The sequence below is a fragment of the Pelobates fuscus genome, chromosome 3 (genome assembly GCF_036172605.1).
Source record: "Pelobates fuscus isolate aPelFus1 chromosome 3, aPelFus1.pri, whole genome shotgun sequence".
In the NCBI taxonomy this organism is placed as follows: Eukaryota; Metazoa; Chordata; class Amphibia; order Anura; family Pelobatidae; genus Pelobates; species Pelobates fuscus.
The window spans coordinates 325,660,778-325,682,015 of NC_086319.1; the positions used below are offsets into that span (position 1 = coordinate 325,660,778).

General features: G+C 40.5%; 1 protein-coding gene across 3 annotated transcripts in view; it reads right to left on the bottom strand.

Moving 5' to 3' along the window:
• Positions 1–20,951, bottom strand: part of ADAMTSL3 (ADAMTS like 3) — a 449,463-nt gene extending 428,512 nt beyond the window's left edge. For all 3 annotated transcript variants that reach the window (XM_063448975.1, XM_063448976.1, XM_063448977.1), the window contains exons 1-2: positions 20,689–20,951; positions 4,094–4,183 (exon numbers count right to left, since the gene is read on the bottom strand). In XM_063448975.1, coding sequence (XP_063305045.1) covers positions 4,094–4,147 — 54 coding nt within the window. In that variant the 5' untranslated portion in view covers positions 4,148–4,183; positions 20,689–20,951. The remainder of the gene's footprint in view (positions 1–4,093; positions 4,184–20,688) is intronic.
• Positions 20,952–21,238: the final 287 nt, after the last annotated feature.

The window sequence follows — 21,238 nt, forward strand, 5'->3', positions numbered from 1 at the left end:
GGATCTAATTTTATTTAGAAATTTACCAGTAGCTGCTGCATTTCCCACCCTAGTCTTATACTCGAGTCAATACGTTTTCTCAGTTTTTTGGGGTAAAACTAGGGGCCTCGGCTTATATTCGGTATATACAAAATGTAACTAAACTTCCCTGTAGTACAGACTCTTCGTAGCAGCTCAATTGTGACCATCTCTGACTCAACACAATGCTTCTCACAGAAGGATAGCGGACCTACAGCATATGCATGCCAACACCGTGGTCCCCTAACCTATGCATCTCACAGAGAAGCACTGAATCCAGCTGTTTTCTATGAGAAGCATTAGTTGCATTCTGCAGTATACAGACTCCAAATTTAAAGACCTTCAAGAAATCGGAGGTTTAGAGTAGTGTTTTTGGTCAAACGCATGCTGGAAATGTTTTAGATGCAGTGATTTTAGTGGTTTGAGTGTCTCTTACTACAAGAACTATAAACATTACAAGCAAAACTTCGGTACGATGTCAATCCATTTACAAACCGCCAGCATCGCAATCCATTAGGATTACTTTGTTTAAGGATGAGCGTGGGCATCAGCTGCATCTGTAAACCGTTCCCTACTCACAAATAAATGAACTAAATGAGGACTAAGAAAAAATGAGCACCCTTCAAGATATTCACTTTGTAGTATTAGACATTTCACCTGCTGTTTTCTAAACACATTTCTCCTGGTGAATAATTTATATTTCTCTTTATTATTAATATCCAATGCAGGATAATGTGTAAATCAGACAAACAATAACCAATAGCACAAAAAAATAAAAAAAAATAACCCAAGAAAACTCATGGGGTCAGAAGATGGATTCCTGGCATTTCAAACTATCAGAGCACCAAAGGGGTTAAAGTTTATTCTGAACAGCTGACTAGACGCACTTTTTGGTCAATTTATGGCCTGCGTTTTAAAAAGTGGGTTTGATCACTTTATTTCGCTTTAACTCTGTATGCCCTCTCATTAGCCTGCGCGCTTCAATTTCACACCGCCTGTTCTTTCAATTTATGACATCATATCTGGATTGTGTTCTGAGCAATACTGTAGGCAGGTTACCCGGGACTCCACTGAGCTCAACTCTCTAACCAACCAGAAAAAGTCTGCAGCTATATCAGCATTCAAAGTAAATGATGTCATAGGGGGAAGCTTAAACTCAGACAGTCAACAACAGAGGGGGAGGAAAGAGACTCGAAAAAAAGTCAAAACAAAATCCCGTATTGAAGGCTCAGTCCCAAGGAAATGGTTTAAATGTGTGTGTCCTTCTTTCATGATCTGGAAATAAAATGTTGTTTCTGATTCGTTTTATTTCAGCCATATGTTGCACAATAACTCTCTAGGAACTGTATGAGATTATTCTGTCCTTTTTTTCCCCACTATACAACAATATAATTAACAAACAAGCACGCATTGATGGGAGATACTGTATACATATGTAGAATATTAACACGGCATTACAAATTTGCATAGATTATTTTTCACGGTACGAGTAAATTTGGATATGGAGCTGCTATGATTAAATAAAAATGGGAAAAAAACGGCAAGATTATTATTATTATTATTAGCTACAATCTCTACTCTAACATTATTATTACCGGCATTTATAAAGCGCCAACATAGTCTCCAGTGTATTAAGAGTTATACGTTCCTGTTAATAAACAAAATTAGAGATTGCGTTCTACATTCACAATATAAAAACTGTGAATCCCACAAGTACTATAATTATTATAATGCACAAGCGCACTGTAAATATTTTGAGTGCACTCAAAGCTGTTTTACCAGGAATAACAAACAGTTACGCAGATATTCTTACAGAAAGTTCAAAGATCTCCTGGTGAATAGATGGCATTACCCAACTCACTGTTACTAATATTATTGACATCAGAAGCATGAAAAAAAAAAAAGACAAGAGGAACCTGCCTGAAGAGGACCTGTGGAATTAATGCATGAACAGGTTATACAGTCGGTCCGTTAACCACATGAGCCATTTTGGTGGCTGCACATTCCTTGAGCAAAGTCACATGTGGAAAACATTATGGAGATACTTTTGGAATTGATAGAATCAGTAAGTCCAGAGAGATCTATATAAAAGAATCCAAAAATTGAGAATTCCAGCATTGAAATGTTAAGAACAATGCCTCCTGGGAGATCTCAAGCCAAAACATTAACCCTTATTGGACAGGAGGGCGCCCTGTGTTTGAAAGAGCTATGATTCAGCCCCAAATGTAGCCCCTTTGGAACATTAATGGCATTCCGCAAGCTACTAATCATTATATTTAGGGATCTAACACTAGCTTTTATTCAACGTGCCCATAAAAAAACCTGGCAAGGTTAACTAAAGGTTTTTTCCCCTATTTCTTTTAAATTGAAATAATAGTTTATGGACTCCTTGATACGATTTGTTTTCTACCCAAATAAAATTATCTTTGTCTATAATTACAGATACAGGCCCTTAATGTGGGCTGAGTCTGTTCTTCTTGGCGGTGCCTGCAGCCTAAATGACAACAATAAGATTGCCATAGTAAGACATGGCAAAGAACTATGTCTACTGGCTCTTGAAAGTTCACATATTTGGAAGACTAGACAAATATGTTTGAGTGCAGGCCTTTTCTTTTGGAGGAAAAACGGCAATACTGGGCAAAAAAAAAAAAATGTAAAAAAATAACCAAAGCTTTATTTTTTATTTTTTTATTCTTTATTTTTGCTGTGCAAAAGAGAAATACAAGCATGCCTGAGGTGCCCCAAAGGCAATCCCCATGCGATCATGACGTTTTACATAATGAGGCAAATGATTAACGTACACAATTTTTAGTTGAATAGGTAGAAGTAGTTGTATCTTAAAAGCTTTGGCGTTAGAAGTAGGTAAACATACAGCAAACAGAAACAAGTTATGTCAGATATCAAGAATAGCAGTAATCACATGTTAGATATAGTAGGTTATGTGAGAAAGGCAATTATGCTAAACAAAATGGCATGGTGTTTGCATGAGAAAAGAAAAAAAAACTGAGGAAAGCATGCCACTATGATTAGAGAACCCTGGGCCCCCAAACAGAGACTCTCATCCCCGTGATAAGGTAACCCTGATAATTACTACTCCGAAGTCAGAGAGGAGGCGAACCCAGTCCCTATGCAGGTAGCAGTCTACTCCCAGCACTGGCAGGATACAGTCCTTCACCTCACAGATTGATCTGATGCTGTGGTAGGGTTTATCCGGTGGTGTTAGCCGTTCGCGGTTGGGAGATGGACATATGCAGGGACTTCGTAGTGATCCGCTGCTGTCGGGTGTGTGTCTCGGCATCGTGGGTTCGTCCCTGCTTGTAGCTTGAGTGCCTCGGCAGCTACTCCGCCTTTCAGTTGATCTCTGCACAAGGACCCCAGTGTCGATTGAAAGCACCCCAGGCCAGGTCTCGGGATAGATGAGTCGCTCGGGTGATATCTCCCAGAATTGCCCGCTGTGAGTGCCAAGAACCCTGGGGAGGCACCTTCTCCACAGTGTCGGTCAGGTTCAGCCGCCATCTTGAAGATTAGGCGAGGTCCCTGCTCTGAGTAGGGCCACAGGGTAGGCCGGGATGACCCCCACCGGCCCAAAGGGGGGGAAACGGGGCCATCACCCCATTGTATTAGGGGACCCCCATGTTGCAGTCGGGTAGGATAGCAGGGTGGCGGCCGTCCACCCTATTCACCACCTAGGTAGGCTTGGCTAGGCCTCTGTCATGGGGCTTAGTTTTCTCCCCCAAAGGGGCCAAGAGTTGAGTTGCTGGCTGAGCTTCAGAGCCTGCACCCCGTAGTGTTGTTGCCTGCCGTGTTTCAGCGCCAGAAATTGCGTTTTTAGGGCTAAATTGCCCGTAATCAGCAGGAGCTACAGTACCATGCTTCTACTCTGCTTGACGGTCCGGCCCTGCCCCCAACCAAAGCTTTTTTAACCCGTCAAGAGCCATGGGAATAAGAAATACAATTTGCTGGCCATGAAAATAGCACTGAAAGAGTTTAACTACCGTATATGCATTCTGCAAGCCACGGAATCACACCCAACTCTAGTGAACAACAAAACAAGGTGTAAGTTAGACATTCTTACCTGGTAACCGAAAAATACCGACACTAGCCACGCTGCCACCATTACCATGGGCATCTTGATATCACAGTACCTCCTCGTTCTCTTTTTAATCTGTCAAAAAAAAATAAAAAAAAGGTTTAAAAAAAAAAAAGGTAAAATTGAAAGTCCTGATAGATTAACATGTCACAATATCATTCCTTCCTGAGCTTAGTAAAAACAAATGGATTTACTTCAGGCTGGTAAAACAGGACAGCCACATAGACAGAAAACATCTGGAGAGATCGCCCGTTGTGTGACCGAGACAAGGAGATTCATTTCCCTTTGTTATTAAACTTGAGACAGCTTTAGGGCTGTAGACACATAGAAACGTAAATTTTGATGGCAGATAAAAGCTCACTGCCCGATCTAGTTTGCCTATTTCCGATAGAGAAGCCCAGGGTTTATTTTTACATTCTGTTTTTCTGTTCACGCAGGACACATTCTTATGTGGTTGATGCTTCTGCTGGTTGGAAACTGGACGCATCTGCTATTTTTTTAGCAAAAAATTTTTTCTGAAGGTATTACACATACATTTCCCTTCCTTTCAGCTTGTGTTTCCTTGTCCTTTCTTCATAGAAAGGAACCATCTTACACCTTGATAAACTCTGTAAGAGGCCTTGAAATGATCTAAAACGTGAACCAAGTGGACTCAATACCACCATTTTTCTACTACTAATTCGATTTTAGGAAGTATTTTAACAGCTTTCACACAATATTTCCTTATTTTGAAGTCATTTGAAAACATAACCTCTAGATCATTTTCTTCTCTTGGTGGAGTCAGTAAAGCCTCATTCATTGTGCAGTTACAAGGTTACCCTTTCAAACGAGAACTGTCTAGAATTAAGTGATTTTCAAATGTCAGGCTAAAATAGCAAACTGATAAAATTCAACTACGCTTCCAGTTCAGCAATTTGAAATTCAGTCTGAATTCCCACCAATCTCCCTTAGTAAATAGGTCTTGGTCGTAAAATGAGTTGGTCGGTAAGTGAGGATGCGCTAGGGAGCATGCACAAGAGAACGGGTCTATGTCCGGCAGAAAATACCCCGAACATAGACCAGCTTTCTAACGCTGGGAATCCTTCAAATCCCCACGCTAGAGAGCTGGTCGTAAGTGCGAGCCGTCGTAAAACAGGTAGGTCGTAAAGTATGGACCACCTGTTCCTCGATTTCTATTGGCAAACCCCTCTAGCTTGTAAGAACCAGCCACCACTCAAATGTGAATGCAGTGTGTTGAAACTACGGCCTCAATTTAATAATTGTGGATAAGCTTTTGAAATTATTTAATATTTTTGGATAAACTTTTAAAAATATATAATTATTATATACAAAAACAAATCAATAGATCAAAAATATAAAAATATTAAATCATTTTAAAAGTTTACCAAAAATATTAGGTCATTTGAAAATGTTATCCAAAAATATTAAATTGTAATGAAATTTGTAATGAAAGGTTTATACCTTTAGGGGGCTTTAAAGCACCTTTTGCTCCTCAGCTAATATATATTCAGCAGACAAAGACATGTCACCTTTGGTGGATCCACGCAATGCAAAAATCCCACAAGTGACAGTGCCGCATTAAAAAGCAACTTTAACCTTAACACTATGAGGCTTATTGCGAACTGTTGGGAATACAATCAAGATGAATTGCACAATAATTACTTGTATGCCATAGGGCTCAAATTGCAGTCTGCAGATAGAGTAACCGCTTTGTAGTCTACCAATTGACAGTGCTTATCAATTTAAAACAGATTTTGGACAAAATTGCTGATATGGAAAAATTCTTCATGTTCGCTATAGTGCCAGCTTAGCTATTTCTGCATGAATTTAGCAATTCAGCTTCCAACAACTCACTGTTTAGTAAGTAAACATTACTGAGTGTACTTCCTTCGTAAAAACATTAATCAATGGATATATTGTATCTGAGATAGCTAGCTCCCCTGGGTTTACCTATTAATCGCAATGCCTCTTTGAAAAAGATCAGCATATTTTTCGGCTATACCCACAGTGTGAAACACACAATGGAAAATACACACACACACACACACACACACACATATACATATACATATATAGCAGTATTATAACTTGTATACAATTTGATTAGTCAACAAGAAGAGCAGCTATTGAGCTATGTGGCTAGTATTGCAACATGATTAAAGGAATACTAAAACCTAAAATAAGTTATCAGATATATACAAAACAGGTGTGTAGTAAATGGTGCTAATAATAACTAAAGTTGCAGCTGAAATGCACTGTGGGATTAATCAAGTCAAACCCACCAATAATCAAGAACAAACAAGACAGGATTGTGTATATTGCATGTATTAGTATGGAGTATATTATAAGTCCATACCCTTAACCATATAGTGCAACACAGTGGCCCAAAAGGTGTATATAAAAAGATGTTTATACCCCGTATTCTGTAGTAGGTATCACTGCACGGATAAAACAAAAACACTTTCATAGGGCAGTATTGTCTTTACAATATATGGTTAAAAAAAAAAAAAAAAAAAAAACACAAATAGTAGTCCTATGGTTATCACACTCACATTTTTCTGAGCCAGTCTTTATAACTGTCTCAGACAAATGTGAGTGTGATAACCATAGGACATCTTTTTATATACACCTTTGGGATACTGTGTTGCACTATATGGTTAAGGGTATAGACTTCTAATAATATACTCCATACTAATACATGCGCAGTACACTATCCTGTATGGTTTGTTCTAAGTTATCAGATATGTTTTATATTCCGTGCAAGCACCGATCAAAAATATCTTTCATCTTCAAAACACACAAAGTTCTTCCCATGTGTAGAAAACGTGTGAAGTGTTTCCTTAGAAAAACTAAATCTCTCATGATTATTTAGAAAAGTAAGAATTCAAAGTGAAGGTCAAAATAACCAAACATTAAACATTCTCTAAGTCAGTCATGTTTTCAGATCATTTACTCTGGCCTTAAAGGGACACTATAGTCACCAGAACAACTACAGCTTATTGAATTTGTTCTGGTGAGTAGAATCATTACCTTCAGGCTTTTTGCTGTAAACACGGTCTTTTCAGAGAAAATGCAGTGTTTACATTACAGCCTAGTGATAACTTCACTGGCCATTCCTCAGATGGCTGTTAGAGATCCTTCCTGGGTGATGGCTGCCTAAAATGCATCCAAACATTCAGTGTCTCCTACCTCTGCATGCAGACACTGAACTTTCCTCATAGAGATTCATTGATTCAATTCATCTATATGAGGAGATGCTGATTGGCCAGGGCTGTGTTTGAATCATGCTGGCTCTGCCCCTGATCTGCCTCTTTGTCAGTCTCAGTCAATCCTATGGGGAAGCACTGTGATTGGATCAGGCTACCACTCCTGATGATGTCAGCAGACTGCTCGTTTTTCTGAGTTTAACAGCATGCAGAGTTACAGCTTCAGGCTTGAATACAGTAAGATTTTTACTATATTTATGGAGGCATGAGGGGCCCAAGGTGGCTAGATGGTGGTTTTAACACTCTAGGGTCAGAAATACATGTTTGTGTTCCTGACCCTATAGTGATCCTTTAAATTTGAATTTCGCTTCAAATGATTTACCAACAGAGTTATTCAGTCTAAAAGGGAATTTCAAATTTACGGTCAGAGTAGCTGAAATTTGGGCATGGCTGACTTAGACATTCTTTCAAGTTCTGTTATTTGGACCTCTACAATGAAATTCACTATAAATCCCAACTTTAAAGGAGCACTATAGTGCCAGGAAAACAAACTTGTTTTCCTGGCACTATAGGGTCATTAGGTCCCCCCAACCTCAGGGCTCCCCTCCCGCTGGGCTGAATGGGTTAAAACCCCTTCAGCTACTTACCTTTCTCCAGTGCCGGGCTCCCTCTGTGCTGGGGAACTCTGCACCCCCTGCTGACATCAGATCCAAATGTGCAGGATATGATAACATTATACAAATATATTTGTGGCCAATACAAAATCTATTCATAAACCAGGACTATACATAGGATACAAGGTCATTAATTTAGACTGGAAGAAAGGAGATTTAGTCTAAGGCAGTGATTCCCAAACATTTTAGGTTCAAGGCACCCTTAATATTTCAGTATTTTTCTTATATCTGTACAGCACTACGGCATTTACTGGAACTATAGTGTAATGTACAGTGTTGGTGTTTGAAGGGGTGCTTGTATATAGTTATTGTGTTTTAATACAGGGGTGTGTTTGCGTTTGATTGCAGGGGTGTGTCTAAATGTAATGTTCACTTTTAATACAGGGGTGTGTTTGCGTTTGATTGCAGGGGTGTGTCTAAATGTAATGTTCACTTTTAAATGCAAATGTACATTTGTGTGAAGGATTTGTGCTTGAGTGAAGGGGTGTGTTTGTATTTTTTTTTTGAATGCAGGGGTGTGTGTATGTAATATTTGAGTTAGATCGCAGGAGTGTGCTTGTATGTTGTGCTGGTGTTTGACTGCTTGGATGTATGCACATACACTACCACATTCATCCATACACACACAGATATTCATGCACATTAACACACAGATGCATATAAATACACATACACACAAATTCATATAGACACTGACACACATATAGATACACACCGACATATACACACATGCACCTTGACATACACAAACATTGATACATGCCCACGCCATGACACAGACACACACTGTCATAAAAACATACAGCCTGACACACAGATGTGTGCGCAGACACAGAAGCACACATACATACATATATATACACACACACACACACAGATGCACACCCTGACCCACACACACACACCCTCATACAAGTGATTTTTAAAAAAGATATCTCCAGCCACCCTCCTGTTAGCTTACCTTATGTGCAAGCAGGGTGGCTTGGAGTCCTGCTGCTGGTAGGAGTGAGGGGTCTGGAGCGCTTTGTGCTCCTCTCCCCTCATGCTGCGACTGCCTCCTCCCGTGCTGCCTCCCTGCAGGATGCTGGGAGGAAGTGACAGGCTGTCATTTCCTCCCAGCCAGCCGACATTACAGGGGTCCAGTCGCGGTCTTAAAGGACTGCGGCATCTGACCAGGCCCCGGTTCTGCAGTAATGTTTCCCCAGTGCTGTAATCATAGCACCTGGAAAACATTCCACGGCACCCCTGTGTGCACGTCAGGGCACCGCGGCACACAGTTTGGGAACTGCTGGTCTAAGGCAAAGGAAAAGGTACTTTGCAGTAAGAACCATAAGGATGTGAAATTCTCTGCCTGAAGAGGTGGTTTTACCAGAGTCTGTACAGATGTTTAAACAACAACTGATGAATACTTGCAAAAAACACAATATTCAGGAATATAATTTTTTAATTTGTGAGGCAATGGCTTCTTGATCCAAGGAGACATATGACTGTCAATTTGGGTCAAAAAGTAATTTGCCCTAGTTTGATGCCGAATTGGAAAGTGTTTCAAACGGTTTGTTTTTTTGCCTTCTTTTGGATCAGCAGTAAAAACAGATGTGAGAAATAGTTAACTTGATATACACGTCTCTGTTCACGTATCTCGCTAGGTAAAATAGGAGATATATAAAAATTCTTTCTAATATTTTAGAAGATATACATGCATCCTTTCTGTCACTTGCACTTGAAGTTTGAAGGACCATAATTGTTTGCACTATAACACTTTAATTGGTTATAGAGCAAAAGGCTTCCAGGTCCCTGGGACATACTGCAACTGCAGAGATGTGCAAAAATAAAATAAGTAAATAAATAAAACACTGCAGCCATAAACCCTCAGGCCCCTCCCCCTTCCCGCTGCTTGTACATATACTTTTATGGTGTAAGCATTCACAAAATATATATACACTGTACATGTCCCCGTTGCCTTTTATGGATCTCATGGAATTCAAGGAGAGATATTGGCAAAGCTACCAATAGCTTCAACCATATAAAATAAAAAAAAATTAAAAATCGACAGTTTAAGACGGTTAGAATTTGTGCAACAGCTACTACTGATATGTGAAGTTGTTCCATCATTCCTTATTGAATAACCTACACCAGGGTAGGCAACCTTTGGCACTCCAGATGTTGTGGACTACATCCCCCATAATGCTGGCAAAGCATCATGGGAGGTGTGGTCCAAAACATTTTGAGTGCCAAAGTTGCCTATGCCTGACGTACACCATTGTCACGGTCAGAACTATATATTCCATAAACCCATGCAGGGGGTTTATCAAAAGCTGTAGATTTGAAGTGCATGAAACAATTTCATGAGGAACATACTTTTATGCATTACCACTTTAATTTACTTTCACCATACCGCCTAGATGGAAAAACCCAAAAAAGTAGGTGTCATCTCCAGTCTGGAATGTCCCTATATTTGCATGGCAATGTCAGGGGGTAGAGCATATTTACTAACAATCTTTTAGTCTGCCTATAGCATTGCGAGCACAACTTATGTGCAATAAATATTTTATCATTTTAATTTTATTTTTGCCTTCTCCGTTAACATTTAAAGCACCGTCTGACAGAACTCCTTTCCCACTTAAAATGCAATATTATTACCCATTTTCTCAGTATCAGTCATGCCTCAAGTGATTAACCAAATGCTATCTGTAGTACTGTAGATATTCACTTCCAATTAGAATATTATGAAGCACACTTTCATTTAAGGCAGTTGCTGTAAAGGAATTATTTGACTCTGATCCGGACAAAAAAAAAAAGGAGAGGAACATATTGCAAAATATACAGATGCATAGGGCCTATAACTAGCGATCATGACCTCCAGTCAATTTAATCACCTCCAGAGGGATTGTTCAAGACTAACAGGAAAATCAAGACTGCCAAAGCAGACCTATTTAATGTCGCAAATAGTGAAAGGGAATTCCACCTTCTTTTTAGCATTCCACTAGTATTAAACCATAAAGGGTCGTCTAGTGTTTATGCCCCAGCTATTGTGGAAAACGATCATCAAGTCTTTAAAACTAGTATAGTCTACAGCTGAGAAAAAGAAAAAAAAAAATTATAAAAAAAAGTGAACAGTCTAGACAAATGAAATGAAAACATATGAGTTACGTGGTCAGTTTTCATTAAGTCAAACAACTTGTCAAATTGTTATCAAACCCCGTAATCCTTATTCACAGGAGACAACTTTAGAAGATGGAAACCCACTTATATTTTCTATATCTTTGGGATCCTATAACAAAATGACTTAGAAAAAGTAAACCGTGATAATGAAAAGAAAAGGGGGGGAAAAACAAGTTAAAGAAAAAAAAAAATAAGTTTTTTTCATGAAAGTGATTTTCCCCCACCAGACTTCAAGACCAACTAAACGTTATCCTCACTCCACCTGTTCTAAAGGATAAATGCAGGTAGCTGTAAATATAGCAGACAGACATGCTGCCAGTGTGCAATTTGTTTGGACAGCCAAACCATTAATTGAAACAATAAAAAGTAATATGCAATTATAGTATAGGATATTGGTTGGCATATAAATTGTGTTTATCTTCCAGATGTGATTGGGTTAAATGGCTTAAAAGGAACACTTGTAGCAAATACATATTTGTATTTCAAACCTACAGCCCAGATGGTTCTCCTCCACAGTGTAAAAAAAAAATTAATTAAAATAAAACACATTACTTGGGACTGCCATGACCTCCTCCTTGAGTTGCGTCATCCTGAAAGCATGCCTCATAGAGGAGCATTGGGTACCTTATGAGCATGCACCTAAGATTCTGCCATAGAGAACCAGTGAACGCACGGATTCTTTACGGACAACCGTGACAGCATTGTGCATGTGCACGTGACGCCACTGTATGTTACGGTATTGGAAGTTGGGAAGTAGGATTCCTAGCTCTCATACCCAGAGGGCCTGGAGATGTGGCTTCAAGCTGCGCTTTCAAGCCCTCCAATTAGTGAACTAAAGGGTTTGGAGGGGGGCAGACTGTAGGCACTATAAACAACATTAATAATATATAAAAAAACAAGTACAATTCGTATCTTGCTTTAACATCAAGCTTTCAGATCTTCAGAAAGATATTTATGACCCTCTGCAAGAATGTTGTCTATTTTCTATCAAACCTGTGTCTTATCTGTCGCTTTAACCCCTGTATCACAACTCAACTTTGAATTCTCTGTGTCGTCTTTGCTCAGAAATGCTTCAGACTTGAGAAAGGGAGGTTCTCCCGAAAGCTTGTCATTAAAAAATTCTGTTAGTCCAATAAAAAAGGTATTACGAGATACAAATGTCAACTGTTTTTTTCCAATCTACATCACTAGACTAATACGGTTACAATCTCTACTTGATCATTAAAAAGATAAAGCTGTTAAAGATTCTACAGTATCCCTTTAAATATTTTAAACGACGGGGATAGTAAATGCAATCCTACAGCCACAAGAGAGGGAGAGGAGTGTGACAGTCAACACTCGTTTGCCATTTTTAATTCTATATGCTATATTTCATTGCGTTAAACTATGAATCACCCTCAAAGGGACACTGTAGGCGCTGTAAATGCTTCATCCCATTGAGTCTGGAGTCCCCTTGTACTGTCCTTCCATATGCGTGAAACCTTTTTCAAAAAGTTTTAATGTTAAGCAAGAGTCCCCTCCCCAGCAGAAAAAAATATACCTGCACATCTCTCACTTGTTCTATTAAGTCTGGTTCTGTTCATGCAGTTTTGTGACTTGACATAATATACGGTAGTATATCACAACAGGGCACACTGTATTCTCAGGAGTGGACACGGTAACAAGTCAGCAGTGAGGGATTAACATGCACACCTTTCTGCGTCTCAAACCACTCAGTGCTCTATTACGTTGAGACGATATCGGGAGAACTAACAATCTCACCAAGATAGCCTGGCGTACGGCACAGGTGAACTAATGAGGGGAAATGTGGCCGTGGGACACTGCAACTTGGAATTCACTCAAATATTTTAAAAATATCAACTAGGCCATGGACACAGCTGGAAATAGCCATCGGATACTGTATACAACTATGGGTTAGAACAGTTGATCAGACATAGGCCTTAAGACAAAGGTCTGGGCATAACACAGTCTTTGTATTGCGAGGGAGCAGAACTGCATTAGGGTATTACTTAGTAGATCATAGCACAAGCTGTTTTATCCGGATTAATTCATAAACCCAACAGACCTTCATCTGCTTCTAGATTTGGGTTTCACCAGTGGCACCTAATAAAGCTGCAGATCCGCTCAGGTCCATTATTTAATTATGGACACCAAGTATGAATGCTGTGTATGTCCTTCTTACTCCTGTGAAAATCATACTTACACAATACTGGGCTATCCCATTTGCTTAGGAAAAGAAAAAGAAAAAGAGGGATGCCCTGGTTCATATGCTTATGTTTCCTCCTTCAGCATCAGAAGTTGGGAGGAAGTGGAGTGAGCATTGTGGGGTTCCTGCTCACTATATGAGCCCTGCACCCCTCCACACATGGTGTGAGGAAGAGGAAAGGAAACTCCTAAGGGCATCCCTGGGGACTCGTACATTTTATTTCCAGCTAGTGGGCCTCTTCCTTTTGCCCTACCCAATAACTAAGGACTGTTAAAACACCTTTATCTGTGCTTTGAGTGGCTTTAAAGTGCAGTGCACCATTTTAACCCTGTCAGTGCTGGAACAGAGAATGGTAGAATGGGGTGAGATTAGCAATATGTTTAAGGCTTGGGAAAAGTGATTTCACTGGGTGCCAGGAATGTAGTATGCCTCCCAATTCGGGGAGATATGAGATATAACAGGGATTCAGGAATGATGGGTAGCTGTCAGAGCTGCAATTCAAATGAGGGTAGTCATGACAGCAGAATAAGGAATGTGGGGTGTCCTGGCATACCATGAAGGTCAGCTGCGGCAACACCAGGTATAAAACCACCTACTGCAGCTGTAACTCCCCCTGCAGGAACACCAGATATCAAACCATCTACTTCAGCTATAACTCCCCCTGCAGAAACACCAGGTATCAAACCATCTATTGCAGCACTACTCCCCCTTGCAGGAACACCAGGTATCAAACCATCTATTGCAGCACTTACTCCCCCTGCAGGAACACCAGGTATCAAACCATCTATTGCAGCACTAACTCCCCCTTGCAGGAACACCGGGTATCAAACCATCTACTGCAGCACTAACTCCCCCTGCAGGAAAACAAGGTATCAAACCATCTATTGCAGCACTTACTCCCCCTGCAGGAACACCAGGTATCAAACTATCTATTGCAGCTATAACGCCCCCTGCAGGAACACCAGGTATCAAACCATCTATTGCAGCTATAACTCCCCCTGCAGGAACACCAGGTATCAAACCATCTATTGCAGCACTAACTCCCCCTTGCAGGAACACCGGGTATCAAACCATCTACTGAAGCTATAACTCCCCCTGCAGGAACACCAGGTATCAAACCATCTATTGCAACACTAACTCCCCCTGCAGGAACACCAGGTATCAAACCATCTACTGCAGCACTAACTCCCCCTGCAGGAAAACAAGGTATCAAACCATCTATTGCAGCTATAACTCCCCCTGCAGGAACACCAGGTATCTAACTATCTATTGTAGCACTAACTCCACCTGCAGGAACACCAGTTATCAAACCATCTATTGCAGCTATAACTCCCCCTGCAAGAACACCATCTGTCAAACCATCTACTTCAGCTATAACTCCCCCTGCAGGAACACCAGGTATCAAACCATCTATTGCAGCACTAACTCCCCATGCAGGAACACCAGGTATCAAACTATCTATTGCAGCTATAACGCCCCCTGCAGGAACACCAGGTATCAAACCATCTATTGCAGCACTAACTCCCCCTGCAGGAACACCAGGTATCAAACCATCTATTGCAGCACTAACTCCCCCTGCAGGAACACCAAGTATCAAACCATCTATTGCAGCACTAACTCCCCCTGCAGGAACACCAGGTATCAAACCATCTATTGCAGCACTAACTCCCCCTTGCAGGAACACCGGGTATCAAACCATCTACTGCAGCTCTAACTCCAACTGCAGGAAAACCAGGCATCAAACCGTCAACCACAGCACTAACCAGGCCTCCAAAAATACCAAGCACATAAACCACGTACTATAGAACTAATGCATTCTGCAGGATTCCAACGTAACAAAATTCCTTACAGCAGCATTGACTCCCTCTGCAGGATTCCCTAATAACATACTCACTAATCTCCATAGCTGTGCAGCAGTCCATTACTATGGAAACCAGTAAAGAATATCAGAAGATTGAAAGGTATGTTTACTTTTGGCGCACTCTTCAAGCAGAAGGAATAAGCTCTCTTTGGCACTTACATAGTTGTGATCTCCATCTCTGGTAAATCACCAAATGTTTTATAAACATTAATCGGATGTACACTCAATAGCAGCTGACAGATCAGAAAAGATATATTTTCCCAACAAGGAAATATCCATTGCATTTGAAGCATTGCTCATATAAACTCAGATACTTGAGGGGCAATGTAACAGTGTTGGAATATTTGGACAATGTTTACTGAAAAGGAGGAATACTCTCTCCAAATGCTATATATCACGTATACTGAACTCTGGAGGTTGCACAGAAGGATGATATGTCTGACAATTCTGCACTGTGTTTGTGGTTTCATTTTTGAGGCTGCAATATGTATCTCCAATAAATGATGTTACATTAAGTTATGTTACTTGCACTGTTTTTGTTTGGTCTAAAACTGAGTGCCATTTATGTGTGATGTCATAGCTCCTGCTAACACAACTCCCAAGATGGCGGACATAGGGCACTAGCAGACATGACCACCAAAAAGGATCTTTGCCTTTAATGCCATCTCAGCTGCCAAGGACCATACGCCTGATATTTCTAAACTAAGTATGGGACACAGAGAATAAATGGCGCCTGAATACTGTATAGAAATGCACAGGGACATTTATGTCCAGTTATGACAACAATATATAATTTAAAGACTATGTTTTGGTAAAGAGCTGAGTGTTTTGGTGCTTCACACAGATTTGAAAAATGCAGGAGCAGAACACACTAGGAGAGTTGGGGGGGGAAAAAAATCTAAAATTAATCTCTGCAGTCATATTGAATAATGATAATACCCAAAGTAAACTACAAGTCAGTTTGAGAAAGGCGATACTTCTATTCTTTGGTATTTGTTGGGATATATTTACTTTATGCTACATTTTATTACAGCAAATAGGGTTCATTTAAATAGCAAATGTAACAATGCAGTTAAAAAGAAGAAGACAATATATACACATGTATTTCTGCAGGCAAAATTCAACCACTTGGGACATTAAGTAAGTCTGCATTATATTTACATTAAAGAAATTAATTTAAAAAATAAATATATCATTTTTTTTTATTTTTTTAAATGATGCCCCACTTAGAAGAATACAATGACTTTGATTCTGAGGATACAGATATAAAGGGGACATCCAGCCGGGAGGCCATTTGTCCCCATTATTCAATACGCTGTTAAGTGTGACTGCAGAGTGGGCGCTTCAGCTTCGAAAACTAGTCTTTCTGGTACTTAAGTAGTGAAATGCACTCATGAATTCTAGCTGTCAGACTTGCAGTCAGTTTACGCCACTAAGAGGCACAGTAGCTCTCTGTAACCAAGAAAGCCAAAGTACCAGGAGTATGCTCAGGTACCCAATGTGATCTCTGTGTCTATTTAGATATATTGGTTATATATTTGCACACTCAACCACATTTGAAAATATTAAGTTCTTCCTTCAAATGATGTGGTTATGTAATGCGAAAATGATTCCTTTTGAAATAAATAACTATACTAATGCACCTGCCAGACCATTAATCGTACTTACAAAAGAAAGGGTACCTTGAAACCTGTACAACATCATTTTGGTGATGGTATATTTTTCATTGCTCTGTTGATAAAGGAATGAAGAATTGACCATGATCACACATTTATTTCCAATAAATGACATGTTTTTTTTTTTTTTTTAAATAATCTTCTTTACAGATTTCAGTAGTATTTTCATGTGATAAAGTTGTAGAAATTTAGGATTGTGCATAGTACAAGCCTATGGGCTGGCAAATTACCATTGGGGACTTACAAATTCTACAACAGCTGCAAAGCCATAACCTAAAAGGTATAGCCAAAAGATTGTATCGCAATCCCTTTTTCTAATTAATCTAATCTGTTTTAACCATTTCACTAATATGCTTTAAAAAAAAAAAAGGGGGGCCTTTGTCATTAAAAACTATTTTCATGGTTGGCACTGAGCTGTGGAGCTGAACGGTCGCATGCTACCCGCGCTCCGTGACCAGCAACCTGATAAACAACTCTAAACGGCTTTAAAACATATATAACCGAGGAAAAACGGATTCCCAGGCAACCCGAGCCAAGATGGGACGAAAAATAAAGAAACAAAAACCTGACAAGCCGAAGCCAGGCTCCAGCATTGGAGACTTATGGAGGCAGGCACATGGCGCCCCTCTACCCAAAATGGCCGCCTACATGGGTGAAAGCTCCGATTTTTCGGACGACCAGCTCATGGAGCCCGAGGACTTCCACATGCCCTCCCTACAAGAGCCCAGCCAGAGACCGGCAACTACGACTACCAAACCGGACTCCGCACCGGTGACCAAGGCGGACATGCAGGAGCTACTGGCAGGCCTGCGGAGGGACCTCCAAGGGGACATGGCGGCCTTCCGCAAAGACTTGCAGGGCCTACAGGGTCGAATGGATATCGTGGAAAAGGACTCCCATGACACGAAGGCACAAATTACTCACCTGCTACAGGAGATCCAAACAATCCACCGACACCACGCAGCCACGGAACAGAGATTCGCGGCAATAGAGGATTACAGGCGCAGCAACAATATTAAAATCAGAGGCCTTGCTGAAGTGATCCCGGACGCTGAAATACCACACTGCGCGAGGCGACTGATAACAGCAATCCTCGCACCTAAACAGGCGAAAGGGGTGATGTTTGCAGAGGTGTTCCGCATCCCGAAACCAGCAAAAGCACCGACCACGGCCCCACGGGACGTAATAGTCCGTTTTCACACTAAACAAGACAAGGCTGCTGTAATGGGGGCACTCAAGGGGAAAACCCCCTACAACTTCGAGAACTCGAACCTCACTTTCTTCGCCGACTTATCGGGGAGCACTCTGGGTTGGCGCAGGACACTAAAGCCTTTCACATCAATACTCAGAGCCAAAGACATCCCCTATCGTTGGCGGGGATCTCAAGTCCTAACGGTCCTCCAGGCCGGCAACACTTACCCTATCCGGGACCTCGAAGGAGCTGCGGCAATCTTGGAGACTCTGGGCCTCCCACGGGACGCATTAACGACCGGAGGAACGAGCACCACAGCGGCGACACACACGTGGGACCCGGCAGGAGCAGCCCCATTTGTGCCACGAAGACTCCACGAAGATACCTATAAGGCAGCCACTGCCTAAACCCTGGACATAAACTCCAGTAGGAGACCTCATACCAACCTACTCCTGCAAATCTCAACCAGTTCGTGTTTAATTATTGCTACAAAACCCCTGGAACCGAAATCACTCTGCGGGCACACATCGTTGGCGATCATCACATCATCTGGTGTCCCTCTGGCGATCTAGGGCAAGTTGCTGTCTAACAGCCCTACTATTCAGAGCATTATATGTGCTCCCTTGGACTAGTGTGACATTAACACTCTGCTTCCTGCTATGCTTGCGCTGCCTAGCATGTCAATGTGCTTTCACAAAAATCTATTGATTGGTACCTTTACTGTGCCACCGTGTTACCCATCGCACTGTAATAACACCATAGGAAATCACACTACATACACCACTAATGTACATACACACACTACATACATACTAATGTACATACACTCACTACATACACCACTAACCCGTGCCTGGGCAAGTCCGTAAAATCTCCATATACATAAGCACTCATGTTTACCTATACAATTACAACTATACACTGCAGCACCCAGACATTTGTATATAGCTTTTCGTTGCAATAACGTAATCTAATATGAGCAGCATGTATGCATGTAACAGGACAGACTTTATTTATCTCTCTTCTTTCTTTTCTTTTATGTTGGCTGCGGGATGGTACCTTGTAATCATAGCCGTCTACCTTCACCTTATGGTCCCGATCGAACTACTGTTCCTTGCAGCCAACATCATTACACCATTACTATGTTATAAGATGTTCATTTCAGTAATAATGCACGTAACCTCACCTCGGCACGCATTTGCTCATACTCAAAGTTAACCGTATGCGATATTTCTTCCTTGTTACACCTAGCAAGCCTTCACAGGCATAACTCTTTAACTTCTCATATTTACCTACCATGTATATTACCTATTATCATACATACTTAGTGATTAAGATAGAACTGTTTTAAACTTAAATATAAAAAATGTGCATGTACTACTGCCACTGTTTTCCATGTATACAACGTGTGCGCTGTTGTGGCGCTTGACCAAACAATGTACCTACCTGCACGACAAAAATAAAGAATTAAAAAAAAAAAAAAAAAAAACTATTTTCATGGTTTCTGAATGCTTTATTTCAGTACATTTGATGTAAGTGAAATAATTATATATATATATATATATATATATATATATATACACACACACACATTAATCAGCAATGCATTCCTAGAAAATGAGTTGCTTATCACCCCATTCCTGTGCTGAAAGGGTTAACAAAGTGTGGCTGCCACAAATTACTTTGTATGGAAAATGCATCTAGCTGGTAAACCGTCTATCGTAATGCTAGGAAATGACTTGATAATTTAAAGTGTTGCTGAACCGTGGAATTTGAAGGGTTAAATTAATAAAAGTCCCTATTTATTCAAGCTCAGTAATGTTTTCGCTGAACCCCTTGAGGATGCTGCTATCTATAGCTGCACCTCTGCCTAGCAGAACACCATGCAGGCTCCAATGGGTTAAATTCCTTGAAGACAGCAAGGAGATCCATATCAAGGGTACAATGCTGAACTTCAGAGCTTCCTAGTAATAGCAGCTGCTGGAAAATGGACAAGGATCTGCACGCCTTGCACTATTTAACCCTTTCGGTGCCAGATGAGAGACACACACACACACACTGACAGATTTATTTACTGAGTAAGAATTCAAAGTGAATTTCAAATTTAAGGTCAAAGTAGAAAATAAAAAATCTCTAAGTCCAGTTAATTCAAAATTCACTTTGAAATCTCACTTTAGTAAATAACTGTGAGATTTAACATGTCAAAGACTTGAGTGGAATGTTGACTGATCACAGAACTTGTGCATTACTTTCCCATGTCATCAAAAAATGGCACCTTCAAATCTTATGGTAAATACAAAATAATATATTTTTAAAAAAAGTTTTTTTGTTTTCTTTTAAATCAACACACATTTTAAATGGCAAATAATGAACTGAAAAAAAAATACATATAAAAAGAAACTGGACATTTAAAGCTTAGGTAGAAAAAGTAAATAAAATAAACTATATCTATATCTAGTAAATGATAGCAATATGCAGTAAGCCAACACTTCATTTACAGGGCTTCACATTGCAAACAAATTCCTGGACAAAAAAATTAACAAGTTGAACTCATTAATCTCACTTATAAAATGACACCATAGCACAAGAGTTTGACAACTCACCTTCTGTGAGGTTGGCTCCCACGTCTACACCACTGCAAAAATATCTACAGTATACAGGGATAAGACACACTGTAGGCAGCGCAAGGAGAAAAGAATCTTCAGATCTTCATGACCTCCTGTGATCTTTCAGGACCTGGCTGGGAGCATAGGCCAATCATTGCAATCACACAGTGTACGGCACAGCTGTAACCCCCAGCAGGAGACTCGCTGCTCCTGAATACAGCTTGAAGCTCCTGCACCAGTCAAGCAACTGAATGCAAATGCAACAGGTCCCACCAGTGACAGACTAAGCATTTGACAGCCCTGTCTAACACCACCTACTGGGCGTCAGGGGGTAATGCAGGGAGGCGCAGAATTAAGGGTTCCCTATGGAAAAGCAGCTGTGTGAGCAGACAGACATGTTGCTGTATTACAGTAGCAGAAGCCAAAATAAAAAAGCAGGTTTTCTGGTAGCTCTTAGTCTTTAAGAGGCCCCGGGGCAACCTGATCTGAAGGCTTTCCATCTCAATTTCTCTAGAAAGTTTCCATTTTAACCTTTGACAGCCAGAGG